The sequence below is a fragment of the Notamacropus eugenii genome, chromosome 2 (assembly GCF_028372415.1).
Source record: "Notamacropus eugenii isolate mMacEug1 chromosome 2, mMacEug1.pri_v2, whole genome shotgun sequence".
NCBI lineage: Eukaryota > Metazoa > Chordata > Mammalia > Diprotodontia > Macropodidae > Notamacropus > Notamacropus eugenii.
Window position 1 is genome coordinate 24854299 of NC_092873.1, and position 13816 is coordinate 24868114.

The 13816-nt window shown below is 50.8% G+C and overlaps 1 protein-coding gene and 1 non-coding gene across 4 annotated transcripts in view; both read left to right on the plus strand.

Moving 5' to 3' along the window:
• Positions 1-2755: 2755 nt before the first annotated feature.
• NAP1L4 (nucleosome assembly protein 1 like 4) overlaps positions 2756-13816 on the plus strand; it is a 30627-nt gene continuing 19566 nt past the window's right edge. For 2 of the 3 annotated variants that reach the window (XM_072639467.1, XM_072639466.1), the window contains exons 1-6: positions 2756-3164; positions 9321-9352; positions 10344-10396; positions 11483-11582; positions 11888-12029; positions 12118-12204. In XM_072639467.1, the coding sequence (XP_072495568.1) occupies positions 2760-3164; positions 9321-9352; positions 10344-10396; positions 11483-11582; positions 11888-12029; positions 12118-12204 (819 nt within the window). In that variant the 5' untranslated portion in view covers positions 2756-2759. Of the gene's footprint in view, positions 3165-3618; positions 3759-9320; positions 9353-10343; positions 10397-11482; positions 11583-11887; positions 12030-12117; positions 12205-13816 lie in introns of those variants that run through there. The other variant, XM_072639468.1, reaches the window with a different exon arrangement.
• LOC140530652 (small nucleolar RNA SNORA54) lies at positions 13294-13417 on the plus strand. Its single transcript, XR_011976080.1, has one exon. It is a non-coding gene; the product is annotated as a small nucleolar RNA SNORA54 (small nucleolar RNA).

The window sequence follows — 13816 nt, forward strand, 5'->3', positions numbered from 1 at the left end:
ATAATGTCTAAAAGCTAGCGTCTAGAACTTGACCATTGGGTGTGATAGAGAAAGTACTGGAGAGGAGGACAGGAAAAAAGCCATCTCAGGGTGTGTCTCCCCTGCATGCTGACCCCTGTATGAAGGCTGATAACACCCATAATCGTGGGCTAGCAGAGAAGCAGCCTGAGAAGTTAAAAAGCTGTGACATCTTTGGGTGGAGCAGGGAGAACAGAGAAGTCTAATCTTTGTATCCAGACCTTGTCCAAGCTCTGGGAGGGGAAAGCCCACAGGAAACTGCTGTGCCATTGCACTTCTGAGAACTGCAGAGTTGGAAAAGGCCTCAGTGGCAAATGCCTTCAAATGACTCTCTGCTCAAGAATCTTCAGGGGCTCCCAATGGCCTCTTCCTGGCACTCAAGGACCTTCCCCACTTGGTACCATCTTGCTTTTCCATCTTGCATAATCTGCCCTCCACACATTCTATGTGTCAGGCTGACTGGAAGACTCTCCCTCCTTCCAGAATTTTATGTTCCTTTTGTTTGCCATCTCTGGAATAATCCCTGTCCTCTCCTTGACCTGCTGAATTCCTAGCCACCCCTTAAAGCTCCATTCAATTAACTTCTCCTGAGAGCTTTGGCCATGTCCCTCTCTGGCTTCCTGGATCATCACAGACTCACTTTGTGTGTACTGAGGAGGATTATGAGTATGGAGCTCCATGAATGAGACCACAGATGTAAACCATTCTGCAAACCAAAGTGCTACAGAAATATCCCTTATTCCTCCTGGGACTGTGGTTGTCCTGTGCCTGGACAGACTTCCATGAGCAGGGTCAGTCCCCCTAAACTCAGTGTCCACTCTGGCCCCATGCACCACACACAACAGATGCCCAGCAGATATCCACTGCATTAGTTGACTGGGAGCCTGAGGGATGGGAAAGCGTGAGTCCTGTCCCTTCCAGAACTGTTTGTTAGGATGGGATGAGAGACTGTCTAGAAAGGGCTCTGTATGTCACTTAGAGACAGCCACCCCCTCCTTTCATATCCAAGACAGAGGCCCAGAGAGACTGAGGGGCTTGTCCCCAGCTGCCCAGATCTGAGCCTTGTTCCCAGCCTGTGCCAGTGAAGGGGGGTGATGCAGAGTCAGGGGAGCCGGAGGAGATGATGCTAATCGATAAATATTCATCAAGCCCTTATTATGTGCTGGGCATGTGCTCACGGTTGTCCATGTGATAAGAAGTAAAAGTCAGTCTCTGCCCTCAAGGAGCCTGCAGGCTAATAAGGAGACATCTGCACAGCACATGCAGACCTAGCAGAAAGGACGGACAGAGCCTGGGGAGGGAAGGGTGGATCACAGCTGGGACTAAAAGGAAGCCAGGAGAGTGTTCCAGGACCAGGCCACAGCCAGAAACGAGACATGGAGGCGCTTACTCATGGGGTAGTGTCCCTGGATCAGTACAAGTCAGGAAGGAAGGCCTAGGAAGGCTGCAAGGGCAGGAAGCTGCCAACCACAGGGGTTTATTGAGGAGGGGGTGAGGAGATCAGACTTGAGGGATGGGGGTGGGGAGACTGAGGCAGGCAGCGTCCTCCCCCTCGCAATGGGGGTCTGTGTCGAGGGAGGGAAGGTGAAGTACTGGAGAGGTGTGGGGAGGGTAGGTTCTAGAGGACTTGGTGCCCCGCTGGCTCTGAGGGATGAAGGATGAGAGGGTGAGGAGCCCAGGAGGCTGCGGGCCTGGGAGGAGGGTGGTGCTGTTCACAGCAATGAGTCCTCCTAATGGGCTCTTTCCCAGCTGAGATCATGGCTCTGGCCGGGGAGGGGGAGAGGCAGCTCTCGGGACCCCAGGCACAAAGGGAGCCCCCGCCTGCCCTGCAGGGCATCTGAGCAGACATCTCAGCATGTGTCTGCCCCGAGGGCGTCTTGGCCAAGCGCTCCGGCGGGCAGAGCCCCTCCTCATCTTCTCTCCATGGCGTGGGCAGCTGGAGTGCCAGGGCCGGCCTTTTGGGGTGCTGGTGATTCTGGAGCCGGACAGAAGGCTCCATCCCCGTCTGGGGGTTCTGCTCGCCTCTGCTCTCAAGGGCGAGGGCCCCCCCCCACCTCTGGGGCCTGGCACAAGGGCGTGCTCCTTCCCGGGGGATCCTCTCTTCCCTGGTGAGCTCCTAGCCCGGTGCCACCCCACCCCCACCCTGTCCTGGCCCAAACTGCCAGCTGCGTTCTTCTGTATCCCCAGCATGGACAGAGCACGTGGCAGGCGGGGCCGGAAGTGGTACTCATTGCCTATGGCCCCACTCTGGGCCAGTCCGGGTCGGGGAGGAGAGGCTGGGGGGGGCAGGGAGGGAGGGGGAGGGGGAGGGGAGGAGGGGGAGGGGGAAGAGGGGGAGGGGGGAGGGGGAAGAGGGGGAGGGGGGAGGGGAGTGCCCGTCCTCTCCCCTCCAGCCCCTGGCCTCGGGCAGCCTGGACCAATAGGCCCGCAGTGGGGGTGGGGGGCTGGGGGAGCAGCGTGCCCCGGGCACGGGGGGGGCTGAAGGGGGCGCCATGCTGCCTGAGCCCACGGGAGAGGACCCCAGGGAGAGAGGGGCACCGCCCGGGGAGCAGGACAGAGGGGGGTCGGGGGGAGGGGCCTCGTGACCCTGCTGGCGCTGGAGCCTCGCCTCCGCTTGGGAGGGGCTGAGGGGGGGGCCTCTGACGTCACGGCTAGAGCGGGCCGCGGGAGCCCCGGGGAGCGTGGGACGCCCCGCCCTCCCCTCCGCGTGCTCTAGGCTTCCCGCCTTGGCCGCTTTAAAGATGCGGAAGGAACGCGCCGGGCGCGCGGTCGGGCGGGGCCCTCCCCTCGTTTGCATACGGAGGGAGCGCCGCGCAGGCGCAAGACGGCGCGACCGCGTGGGGCCACGGCGGAGGGTGGGGGTGGGAGAGCGAGCGATCTCGGTCCTCTGCCTCTTCCTTTTCCCCGTCTCCTCTATCGGGGCTCCGATTGGTCGCCGCCCTCTAGAGGCTCCGCCCTGGCGCACGGCGTCCAATCACGGCGCTTCTTGCTGGCGGGAGGTGAGCGGAGAGAGCGTGCGGGGCGCCGGCCAATGGGAGACGGTGTTGTTGGCGGCCGCGGCGGCGCAGCAGCCTGAGAGAGGGAGCATTAAGGAGGGAGAGCCCAGGCCGCCGGAGCCGCCGCCGCCGCCGCAGCCGGAGCCCGAGGTGGGTGGCTGGCCGCGAAGAGGAGGGGCCGGGCGGGCGGGGCCGACCCGGGCCGCGGCGTCAGGTCCACGTCCGCGGGCCTGCATCGTCTTGGCCCGGCCGGCCCGGCCCGGTCTGGTCAAGCCCGTCTCCGCCGCGCGGGCCCCGGGCCTGGGCGGTCGAGGGCTGCAGGAGGCGTCCGGGGCTGAGCGGGGGCCTGGAGGCCCGGGGCGCGTCCGCAGTTCCCGCCTCCCCTCCCCCTTCCGGCCCCCGGCCCATTCCCCTCTTTCTGTCAAACTTCTTGGGGGACGCCGGGGCGGGGGCTCCCCGCGGGCACCGGGGCCACGTGCCGGAGCAGCCCGGGCCGGGGGGCCGCGCCTTAACGGGCCCCGGGGGGCCCGCCCCAGGGTCACGGAAGGAGCGATTGTGACCGGCTCGGGGCCGGGATTCGGGCGCCGGGCAGGGGGGTGCTGTCCTCCGCCCGGCCCGCGGCCCCGGCCCGGGGTCATGGGGCCCCCGTCCTGGTTTTTGCCGTGAAGGTTTCGGCCTTTTAAACCATTCCGAGAAACGGTTCGAGACAAAAGAGTCCCCGGAGGGGAGCGTCTCGTCCCCGAGGTTTGCGCCCCCCCTCGCGATGGGAGCCTCCGGGGCGGCGGCCAGTGCCCCCCGAAGCCCCCGCCGGGCCAGGGGGTGCGGGCTCTCTGACCTGCCCAAGGACGCCTGGCCTTCCGGGCAGAGCTGGGGAGGTAGAGGCGGTGCTGTGGGTCAGGAGCGCCTGCTGCGGTCCGGCCAGGGGAGGGAGGTGGACTGGAGGAAAGCGGGGCTGGACAGACGGAATTTGGGGTGCCCGCTCCTTCAGTCCCGCCTGGGCAGCCGCGGTGCCCGGGGTGCTTCAAGAAGGAAGCTGGGCATGCTGGGGAGCCGCCGGCGGGCTTGGGCAGACAGACAGACAGACGCGCGGAAGGCCAGCACGGCCGGAGCTTCCCCAGGCAGCCCCCGAGCCTTCTGCCGTAGAGGAAGGTCCCTGGAGCAGCTCGGAGGCCTGGGGCTGGCGGAGATTCGGTTTGCCCCGGGGCTTTCCGCGTGTGATGGGGCGGGATCCCCGCGAAGGGAAGGCTGAGAATACGCAGATGTGTGTGGTGGGGTAACGGGAGCCTTGCAGTTAGCTGGGGGTGAAGCGGGAGGGAGAGGAGAGTGAAGGGGCTGCCCGGGAAGCTGGTCGGACGGGGCTGACCAGGACGCGCGTTCTTGTGTCGGGTAGCATTCCCATTACCTCACTGGTTTCAGAAGGATTGATTCGCTGCAGGACATGCCAGATTTCCTGTTACACTCAGGTTGCATTGCAGCGAATCCTCCTTGGGATCAGGTAGACTTGGAAAACCATTTTCTTACGTGGATTTTTGTCCTGGATTAGTTACCAAGGACTGATGAGCCAGACCTCAACAGTCAGTAGGAGGTTTTCCGGTGGCAGCTAGATTTCTAGGGAAATGTTGGCCTGGAATCAGGAAGACCTGAGTTCAGGTTTGGTGTCAGACTCTTACGAGCTGTACGGGTTGTGTGACCCTGGTCCAGTGGTTTAACCCTAGGTGTCTTGTCACCGTTGGATTTCACTGTCAATAAATCCAAAGTCATTTTGTTTGAGGGAGAGGGAAAACTAACTGCTCAGGGAAGGTGGCGTCTGAGCTGATCCCTGAAGGAGGCTGGAGGGAAGATGGCACAAGAGGTGGCTGGGGAGAACATGAAGAAGACCAGTTGAACTGGACTGAAAAGGAGGGTTGAAGGTCTTTGAATACAATCAGGGCTTTGTGTGGGACCTTAGATGAAATAGGGAGCCGATAGATTTTATCTGCTGGAAGGGTGGTGACGGTCAGATTAATGCCGATCACTCTAGCTGGGAGTGGGGCCAAGAGACCAGTTAGGAGGACGTTGCAGTGGGAGGGGGGGGGGGGGGGAGGATGAGAAGTTTGGCACCTGATTATGGATGGGAGTTGAAGAGGACTGGAGCGGAGGGCCCCCAGAAACATGTTTTTGCTACTAGTACTAACTCTCCTTGGAGAAACGAAGGAATAAGTAGGGGAAGGTCCAGAGGCAGTTACCATATGAAGAACAATTGTGCCTTTTACATCTGACTTGGTTTCCGAAGGACAGGACGGGTTTCCAGCAGGTTTCTGGAGAGATGTTCCTTTCCTGTTGCCTAGTGGCAGATGTCGGGTCTTGTAAATACATGTTAGAAGCAAAGTTTCTCCACCTTGAATCTCCAGCAACTTGTGTTGCCTTGGAGGAGCATACTTCTTTTGTACAAGTTACACACTGGATACACTGGTAAATGTGGTTCAAATCATTAGCCCCATTTGTGGCAGATAATTTGGGTTCGGACTTTGTTAATGCTAGAACGAGATAGGCACAGTGGTTTTCATTTGAATATTTTCATTGTACAGAATATAAATTCATCTACACCTTCCTTCCCCCTGTTAGAAGGCCTGGAGATGAGGAGGAAGAGAATTCTGGGTACAGGAGACAGTGACTGAAAATGCCAGAGTGGAGAGATGGGGGGATCGTAGGGAATGCCAGTAAGGAGGCCTGTGTTACTGGACTGCAGACTTCTTGGGGGAGGGGGGGAGGTGTAAGAACACCTGAATGATTGGAAGGGCTTTGAAAACCAAGCAGAGGTGATAGGGATGTATTGGAGGTAAGAGGGTCCCACCTGAGTTTTAGGAAGGTAACTGCTGTCAGAGTGGAGGCTGCTTGAATAGTCCAGGTGTGAGGTGATACGCCAGGTGCCCCCTTGTACAGTAGAAGAGATATGTTACAGAGGGAGAAAGATCAGAACTTGGGGACAGATTAGGGGGGAGTGGAGCTGAGGAGAACACCAAGCTTTTCAACTTGGGTCACTAGGAACCTGGGAGTGTCCTCAGCAGTAAGAGAAAAGAGTTTAGGAAGGGTGATCCAGCGAGCTTAGTTTGGAACCTCAGTCTGGGGGGCATTCGGCTGGGAACCATCTGCAGAGAGATAATGGAATCCGGCTTAAATTTGAGATAGAAAGTTAGCTTGTGAATTTTTTTTTGTAGAGTTGATGTAATCCTTTGTGGGTGTTTTTTTTCCCCCTGAAAGCAACGAGTAATGTATATGTTAATTTACAAACTTACTGTGCTTAAATTGGTATACGTAAATAAAAGTAATACATTCATTTAATAGGCAAAATGACTTGCCACACACACAGAAATAATAGACGCTGGACAAATAAAGGTATTTCAGATGCTGAGGAATGACCTAAATGACTTTTTGAAGGCTTAGATTTAATTCTGCTATAGAAATTGATGTAAATGTATGAATATTTAGTAGTTTGGCAATTTTAGAGGCATCATGGATGAATTCAGGTTGTAAATAAAATATACTTGGCCAAATTTTGACCCTCTTTAGGTTACAATGTTCCTTTCCTCTATTGGACTTTCCATTTCTTAATTTCTAAGGATGACTGAGTCAATCAAAGCATCCCCTGTAGGATATTGTTAGGTCCTGTGAAATCAATTAGGCTACTGTTGCGCTTTTTAATTCCACAAATGTTGGTTTTGGCACCGATGGACGATGTTCTCATGGACAAAGCAGTGTGGCCATTTGACATAGGCTGTCCATGTGCTCTGTAGGTGTGGTGTTCCCACGGCAGGCAGGCAGAGGATGGAACAGGCCATAGTCATGTTTGCAAACCAGAAAGAGTGGCGCAGCATTTCTTAACCTGAGATCCATGAATGCAAGAAAAAGAAACCACATCTTTATTTTCACTGACTTCTAATGAGAATTGAGCATTTCCTTCAGTTTAAAACCTCTTTTGAGAAGGACTCTTGGGCTCCTGAGTCAGACTGCTAGGGAATTCCATGGATCAGAACCAGTGAAGACCCTATGCCTTGGAGGCCAGTACATGATTTCTCCTTTAACTAAATGGGGTTTGCTTAATATGGGCATGGAAGAACCTTGGGCACCAGTTTCTTTAACGCTGAGCAGATGTTAAGCTCTCAGTATTTTTGCCGTAGTTACTGAATTAGAGTTGCTAACTTGTCACCCAGATTGTGGCGATGAGTTCCCACTGCATTCGGCTCCAGCTTGGCCCAGGTTCCCTGAGCTGCTGGCTCCAAGGGCCTTTTTTGCCATCTAAGTCAAGGCTTTTTTCTCCTCTTAGCTGCATAAGTCATTTTTTTTTCTCCATATGATTTTTGGAAATAATTTTGAATTCTGCCTATTCATCATTAATGAGATTTGGGGGTAGCTTCCCACTTTGAAGAGCAGGCATTCTCATCCCAATAGAGGGCTTGCTGTTTGAGAGTGAGGAAGGCTCCCAGCTTGGAGGAGGTGCTGGATGACGGAGATCACTAGGTTTGGATGCTTGCTCTGCCACCAACTTGCTGGGCAGCCTGGGCTTGATATCTGGGCCTGTGAAACAAGGAGAGGGCCCAGTCTGTCTTACCTCATAAGCTCTGAGTATTGAAGGAAATAATGTGCAGAAGGTACAGTCGAACATTTTTAATTTTATTGTTTTTTTCAATTAGCTTAAAACATTTTTTTCTCCCTCCCATAAACCCCATTGGGGGGAAAAAGGAAAAAAAACCAAGGCCTTGCAACAGACACATCTAGTTGAGTAAAACAGATTGCTGTGGGCCATGTCCAAGAAATCTGTGTTGTCTCCTACCCCCTGGGCCCCTCCCTACTTCCATGGGTGGGGAGTTGGCTGCCCATTGTTTCAGTAACAGTTCTTGAGTCTTTACCATGTTGTGTGAATTGTTCTGGTTCTTCTCACTTATCTCTATCAATTTATACAAGTGTTCTCAGGTGTCTCAGAGATCTTTTATATAAAATACATGGTAAGCCATCAAGTGTCTACAGAATGTCAGCTATTTTATTGAATTGAAATAGAAAACATGCAAATTGCAACTTAAATCAGTCTTAGCTACAAAATTCATTTCCCACCTCAAAGTATTAGTGATTCAGAGAGTAGACTTGGCCAAAAAGCCTCCTATTAAGTAACTCAAGAACTAAACTTTAGGTTCCTTGATCTGGCTCAGACTTGCCTTTCTGGTTTCATTTGTTTGTTTGTTTTTCACAGGGATCCTAGACTGGTCGATTAGGAGACTTGGGTAGAATAATCTGAGTTAACAGGGCGTTTGGCAGAGGGGTAGATTTGGACCTGTGTGGGCTAGCTGGCTGTCCATTATGAGGAGCACATGCAGCTTTTTGTAGGCTGTCCCTAAAGAGTTGTTGTGGTTTGGTGCCAGTTTAGAAGGAGGTATTCGATGGGTTTTTTCAGGGACTTGTAGTTTGTAACATTTTTATCAGTAACACCAATAAAGGAATAATTGACATGTTTATCAGATTTGAAGACGATGCAAAGCTGGGAGGGACGGTGAACACGTTGGGTGACAGTCAAAATCCAAAAAGATCTTGGCAGGCTGGAATGTTAGACTGAATTGAATAAGACCAAATAGAACAGCAATACATAGAAAGTCTTACTTTTCAGTTAAAAAAAACCCCCACATTTCTCAAGCATAAGGTGGAAATGGGGCAGGCGTAGCTAGGTAGAAGTTTGTCTAAAAAGACCTGGGTGGGAGTGGGGATTACTGTGGGCTTGCAAGTTCAAGATGCTGTGGTACACAAGAATGCCTGGACCATGTAGACTGCACTAAGAGCCACTTCCAGGGTCCTTGAAGGCTGTTTGGATGGGTTTTAAGGAGTGAGTTAGATAAACTTCCCAAGGAAGGGAGCCATCATGGGGAAGGGCCTGAGGCCCTGTCATGAGGTATTAAGCTGAGCATGTTTATCCTGGAGAAGAAAAGACTTCAGAAGGGGATTTGGGTACCTGCCATCTGGGAAAGTAAGATTAGGCTTCTGCTCTTTGGTCCCAGAGGTCCAGGGTGAGGTCAGGGTGTTAGAGAGTCCAAGTCACCCATGACTGAAGGACAGGCCTGGGAGAGCCATGGAAATGGCTGGAAGAGGGCTGGAAGCAGAAACTCAGTGGCTCCCTGTTGACCTGGTGATGAGACTGTTTGGGAGTGGGGGAGGTGAGGTAGTGAGTAGATGAGATGTTAAAGCTCCCTCCAGCGTGCCCTATGTTCCTACGTGTGCGTGCGTGTGTGCACACCCACCTGGGAGCATCACTTGGGAGAACTAATTATTGGTTTTAACTTGTAGGTGGATAAAACCCTTCAGATGGCAGATAACAGGTGAGTCTTGACCAAGTGAGTTTTCTTGATGGAATTCTAAAATACAGCTAATTGTCATACGTCTCAGATCCTGTTTCAGCGAGTGCCACAAAGCAGAACACATGAGAAATAAAAACCCGCCACAGTCATTCTCTAGCTCTCCAAGTTTAGAAGGATGCCCTGAATAACACACCAAGGAATTGGTATAAAAAGCCCCTTGGAGTTTGTTGGGGTTTGCCCTGAACCAGAAGCCGATAGGTGGCCTGACAACTGGGGAGAGAACCAGGAAGGCTAGTGTTGGAATCCTGCCTCTGATGCTCTTTAGCTACATGACCAGACAGTCACTCTGAGCCTCAGTTTCCTCATCCTTCCAATGGGAATGACTGCCTAGCTCAAGGTTTTTAGGATCAAATGAAATACATATACGTAAAGGAATGTGCAAACCTTAAAACGCCCCATGCATCAGCAGGTCAGTGCAGGGTCATCTCTGGCTGCTACACCTAACATGTTCATTTCTTTATTTTGTTGGTCGATGTGATATATGGTTGTTTCCTTCCAACAAGTCCCTGAGAACCTTGTAAATTTTAAGGTGTGTTTTGCTATTTTTAGAAAAATTAAAATCCTTTTAGATTTACTTTGTTTTAATTTGTTTCTAACATAGTCATTGCTGCTGTTGGGGGGTGGTTTTGCCTTTGACTCCCCACAAGTACTGTGTAACATAGTGAGGGTCTTGCAGGTCAGGTGGGATTGGGAGCTGCTTCAGGGGGCAGAGGAATGTCCGTTTTTTTTGGAAGCTTTGACCAAAGTTGGAAGTTAGAAGACTTTGAAAAATAGAATGTTTCCAACAAATTAGCATACCTTTCTTCCCCAACTTAAAGTGCTTCATACAGCAAGCTGTTAATTATGCTGCAATGTGTTATAGTTCTAAAAAATCCACTTTGGTTAGGGTTTTTTATTTTTCCTATTATAATGGAGCTTTCCTTTAAATTTTAATTTTTAAAATATTTTTTAGTAATTCAGAAGATGTTCCTTCAGATTCCTTTGAAACTGCTAAAACTGACAAAGGTAAGGTTATCCTGAAGGGCTGATATTTAGGGGTGTGACAGTTGGGGATCAAGAAAGTTTCAGATGTTGAAGGAATTTTATGTGGATGGTTTTAGAGAACATTTAAAAGTTTTTATTCATCCACTTTTATAGAAAATTCAGTATAATAAGATTAGAGTTTAGTACGAGGTGTACTGTAACTGGTAGTAATGTGAGAAGTGAGACCTTGTTTTAATTACTCACTTTTTCTTCTGAATCCCAAGTGAAGGTGCCTGGCTGGGTTCCGCCCCCCCCCTCCCCAGGTCCTCAGTGCCTGCTGGACCTGGGTGTTTGCAGCTGTTCTAGCTCTGTGTCCTCCCCTGGTTAGGTGGGGAGGTTATACCGGTCAAGTGTCTGTCTAGCTTGTAGCTTCTGTTTCTGACTTCTCTGGTGATCTCTCTTTTAAGTAAACCTAGCAGGGCCTTGGACCTAGGATGATGGTTTAAAGCAACTCCATTTTGTTATCCTGTTCCTTGTTATCTGGGAGGATAAATAAGGATGTAAGGAGAAGGCAGCAGGTCGGCGCTCCTTGTGAAATTCTCTCTCAAAAAGCAGTCCCGGCCCCCACCCCCAGTCTCCTCCCTCTTATCTGTCCCTGACCTAAGCCCAGGAATCCTGGCGGGGAGGGGAGGGGGAGGTGAGGTAGTGCTCACATTGAGCTTTGAGAGAGAAATACATTAGGCCACCAGAATGCAACATTTTCACTCAGCTTAGTTACCTTGTTTTTATCCTGCTTTTCTATCCAAATTTCATGGAACTCTCGTGTTCTCCATGGTTAGGACAGATGAGATTAAAGAGCTACAATTGATGGCATAAAAGCTCTGGCTGTGCCTTGAAAAGAGGTTACGCACACTCCCCTTGGAGGATTGCTCTGGATCCACTCTTTGCCATGTCCAGTTGCTGGTCCCTTTCTTCGAGAGAAAGGGAAGCTGAGACTCAGCCGTATTTTTCTAAAATTAAAATTTCCCTTTTGAGTGCTGAGCAACTTCATGAAGGCCTCTGGAGCTTGTAGGCCACAGCTGAGGACCTTTGGTAATAGAGTTTTAAACCACTGTATTCTTTTCATAGAAAAACTCACGGACCAGGTGATGCAGAACCCCCAAGTGCTGGCGGCTCTCCAGGAGCGACTTGAGAATGTGCCCCATACACCTTCCAGCTACATTGAAACGTGAGTTCTGGGGGCCACTTCTTGCAAGCAACCTGGAGTTTAAGGTGAAGGGAGAGAATGGCTTTGGGGTAAGATGGAGAAATGTTGAGTTTTTTTATCATGTCTGTTTTTCTCCATTATGAAATGGAACTGTAAAAGCTGTGGGGTTTTTGTGGGAGGCACAGGTCAAAGATGTGCCTGAGCTGGCTGTGCAGAGCGAGGCCTCTCCTGGTTGTGGTTCCCAGGCTTCCATTCATGTGCAGACAGAGGATTAGGGAGGGGAGATGTGGCGTCCTAACAGCTTCTCTTCTGCTCTGTGTTGTCAGGTTACCCAAAGCCGTCAAAAGGCGCATCGATGCTCTGAAACAACTTCAGGTGCAGTGTGCTCACATCGAGGCCAGGTTCTACGAGGAAGTGCATGATTTGGAACGGAAATATGCAGCTCTTTACCAGCCTCTCTTTGACAAGGTAGGATGCTTTTGCCTTTTTTCCATCTGTAACTTTGGTGCTTAGAAGAAAAATAAGTACTGAGTAGTTTGTCTTCATTCTGATGCAGAGACGGGATTTTGTCACTGGTGATGTAGAACCTACAGATGCAGAGTCAGAATGGCCCAGTGAGAATGAGGAGGAGGAGAAACTGGCTGTAAGTGAAAACTCCTGGAACTTCGGGGCCCAGTTTTTCACACTTTGGGAGTAGAATCTTGTCCCCTTTTTGTCCTCAGTTATTAGTTTTTCCCCAAAAAATGCTCCCTCTCATATAGAAAAAAGATGTGAGGTTATTGGGCTGAATAATTTTTAGGCAAAACTTGCTAGTAGTCAGCCAAATGTACAAATTGGCAGCAGATATGAGAATTAAAAAACAAAAATTGTAACCCAGAAAGAAAATGCAACATAGCCTCTAGGAGCTAGAAAGGAACACAGCTAGATATGTGTTTACTGGTAGTTAAAAAGCTGAGAAAGGTCGGTGTGAATTATTTTTTTAAAAGGCTTTGGAACGTGGTGGTGCTAGTTTGGGGAGACTTGATGGAAATTAGACCTCAGTGGTGTTTGGAAAGAAAGGGGTCCTGTGGATTGGCAGAAGACATTTTAAGCAGTTCTCTCCACCAGCCTGCTAGTCAGTGCAGACAGCTGGTCTGAAGTGGTTGGCTGTTGAATGGAAAGGGTAAGAGATATAAAGTATTTAACCAATGCCAAAGTCCTTTTGGTATTTGTAACAGCAAGTACCCTGGCATACACCTGCTAGACAGGTTCTTTGATCTGCTTTTCTAAAAGGAAAGCAACTTTGGATAGGTCAAGATCACTCTAATCAAACACATGTGTCATTCACATAATGCAGGAGAAAAAGTCAGCACCCTGAACTTCAGAGAAAATACAAACAAAAAGACTGACAGACAGGGCTTCCAACTGTGTGACCATAGGCAGTACACACATTGATAGCAGAGAGAGAAGCACTGACATCTGGATTTGGGGGGTGGGGTGGTGGGAGGCCCCTCAGTGGCCGCCCAGAGTCTCAGCTGGCTCATGAACCTTCTTCCAAAATAGAAACCCCAAAGTAAAACCTCACCTCAGAGTATATATACACTTTTCAGGGCCGGAGGGCACAACCCTTTGACCCTGTTCCTCATCAGAAACTAACATAAGTCATCTGAGGCCTATTAATGGGCAGGGAAGATCTTTAACTCCCGCCTCCCCCCCCCCCCCCCCAACCTTATGTCCATGGTGCTGTGACTCTTTGCACTGTTCGTAACCTGTTGGCAGCCACTTCTGATGATGGGTTCCATTCCAGTGCTACAGTAACACCCAGGGTTCATCCGGATTGACTTGTGTCTCTCTGTGCTGACATCTGGGGGACAGCTTTTCATTTTGTCTGTGTTGATTCCTGAGGGCTTCGGAAGCCAGCGTCGGTATTTGGTGTTTGGCAGAATGTGCTCTGACAGCTCTGGGTGACACTGGTATTTGCTGTGGTTTTATGGTTCAAAACCCAGTCCTTTGTTTTTTATATTGGATTAATGCCTCTTGTTTTTTATACCACACTTGCCTCCTAGTAATCTCCTTCCCACTCCCCCTCTCTCACCCCTGACAAAACAACAAAACTCCCATTGAAATTATTTGTGGAGTATCTGTTCCTTCTCTTCACCTGATCTCTGAAGAAGTAAGTCTGTTCCAGCGAGCATCAGATTCAGTCTAAGTTCTCAGTTGTCCTTTAATGTTTTCCTTTATATCATTAGTCATTTTAACACTGAGAAAAAAAATCT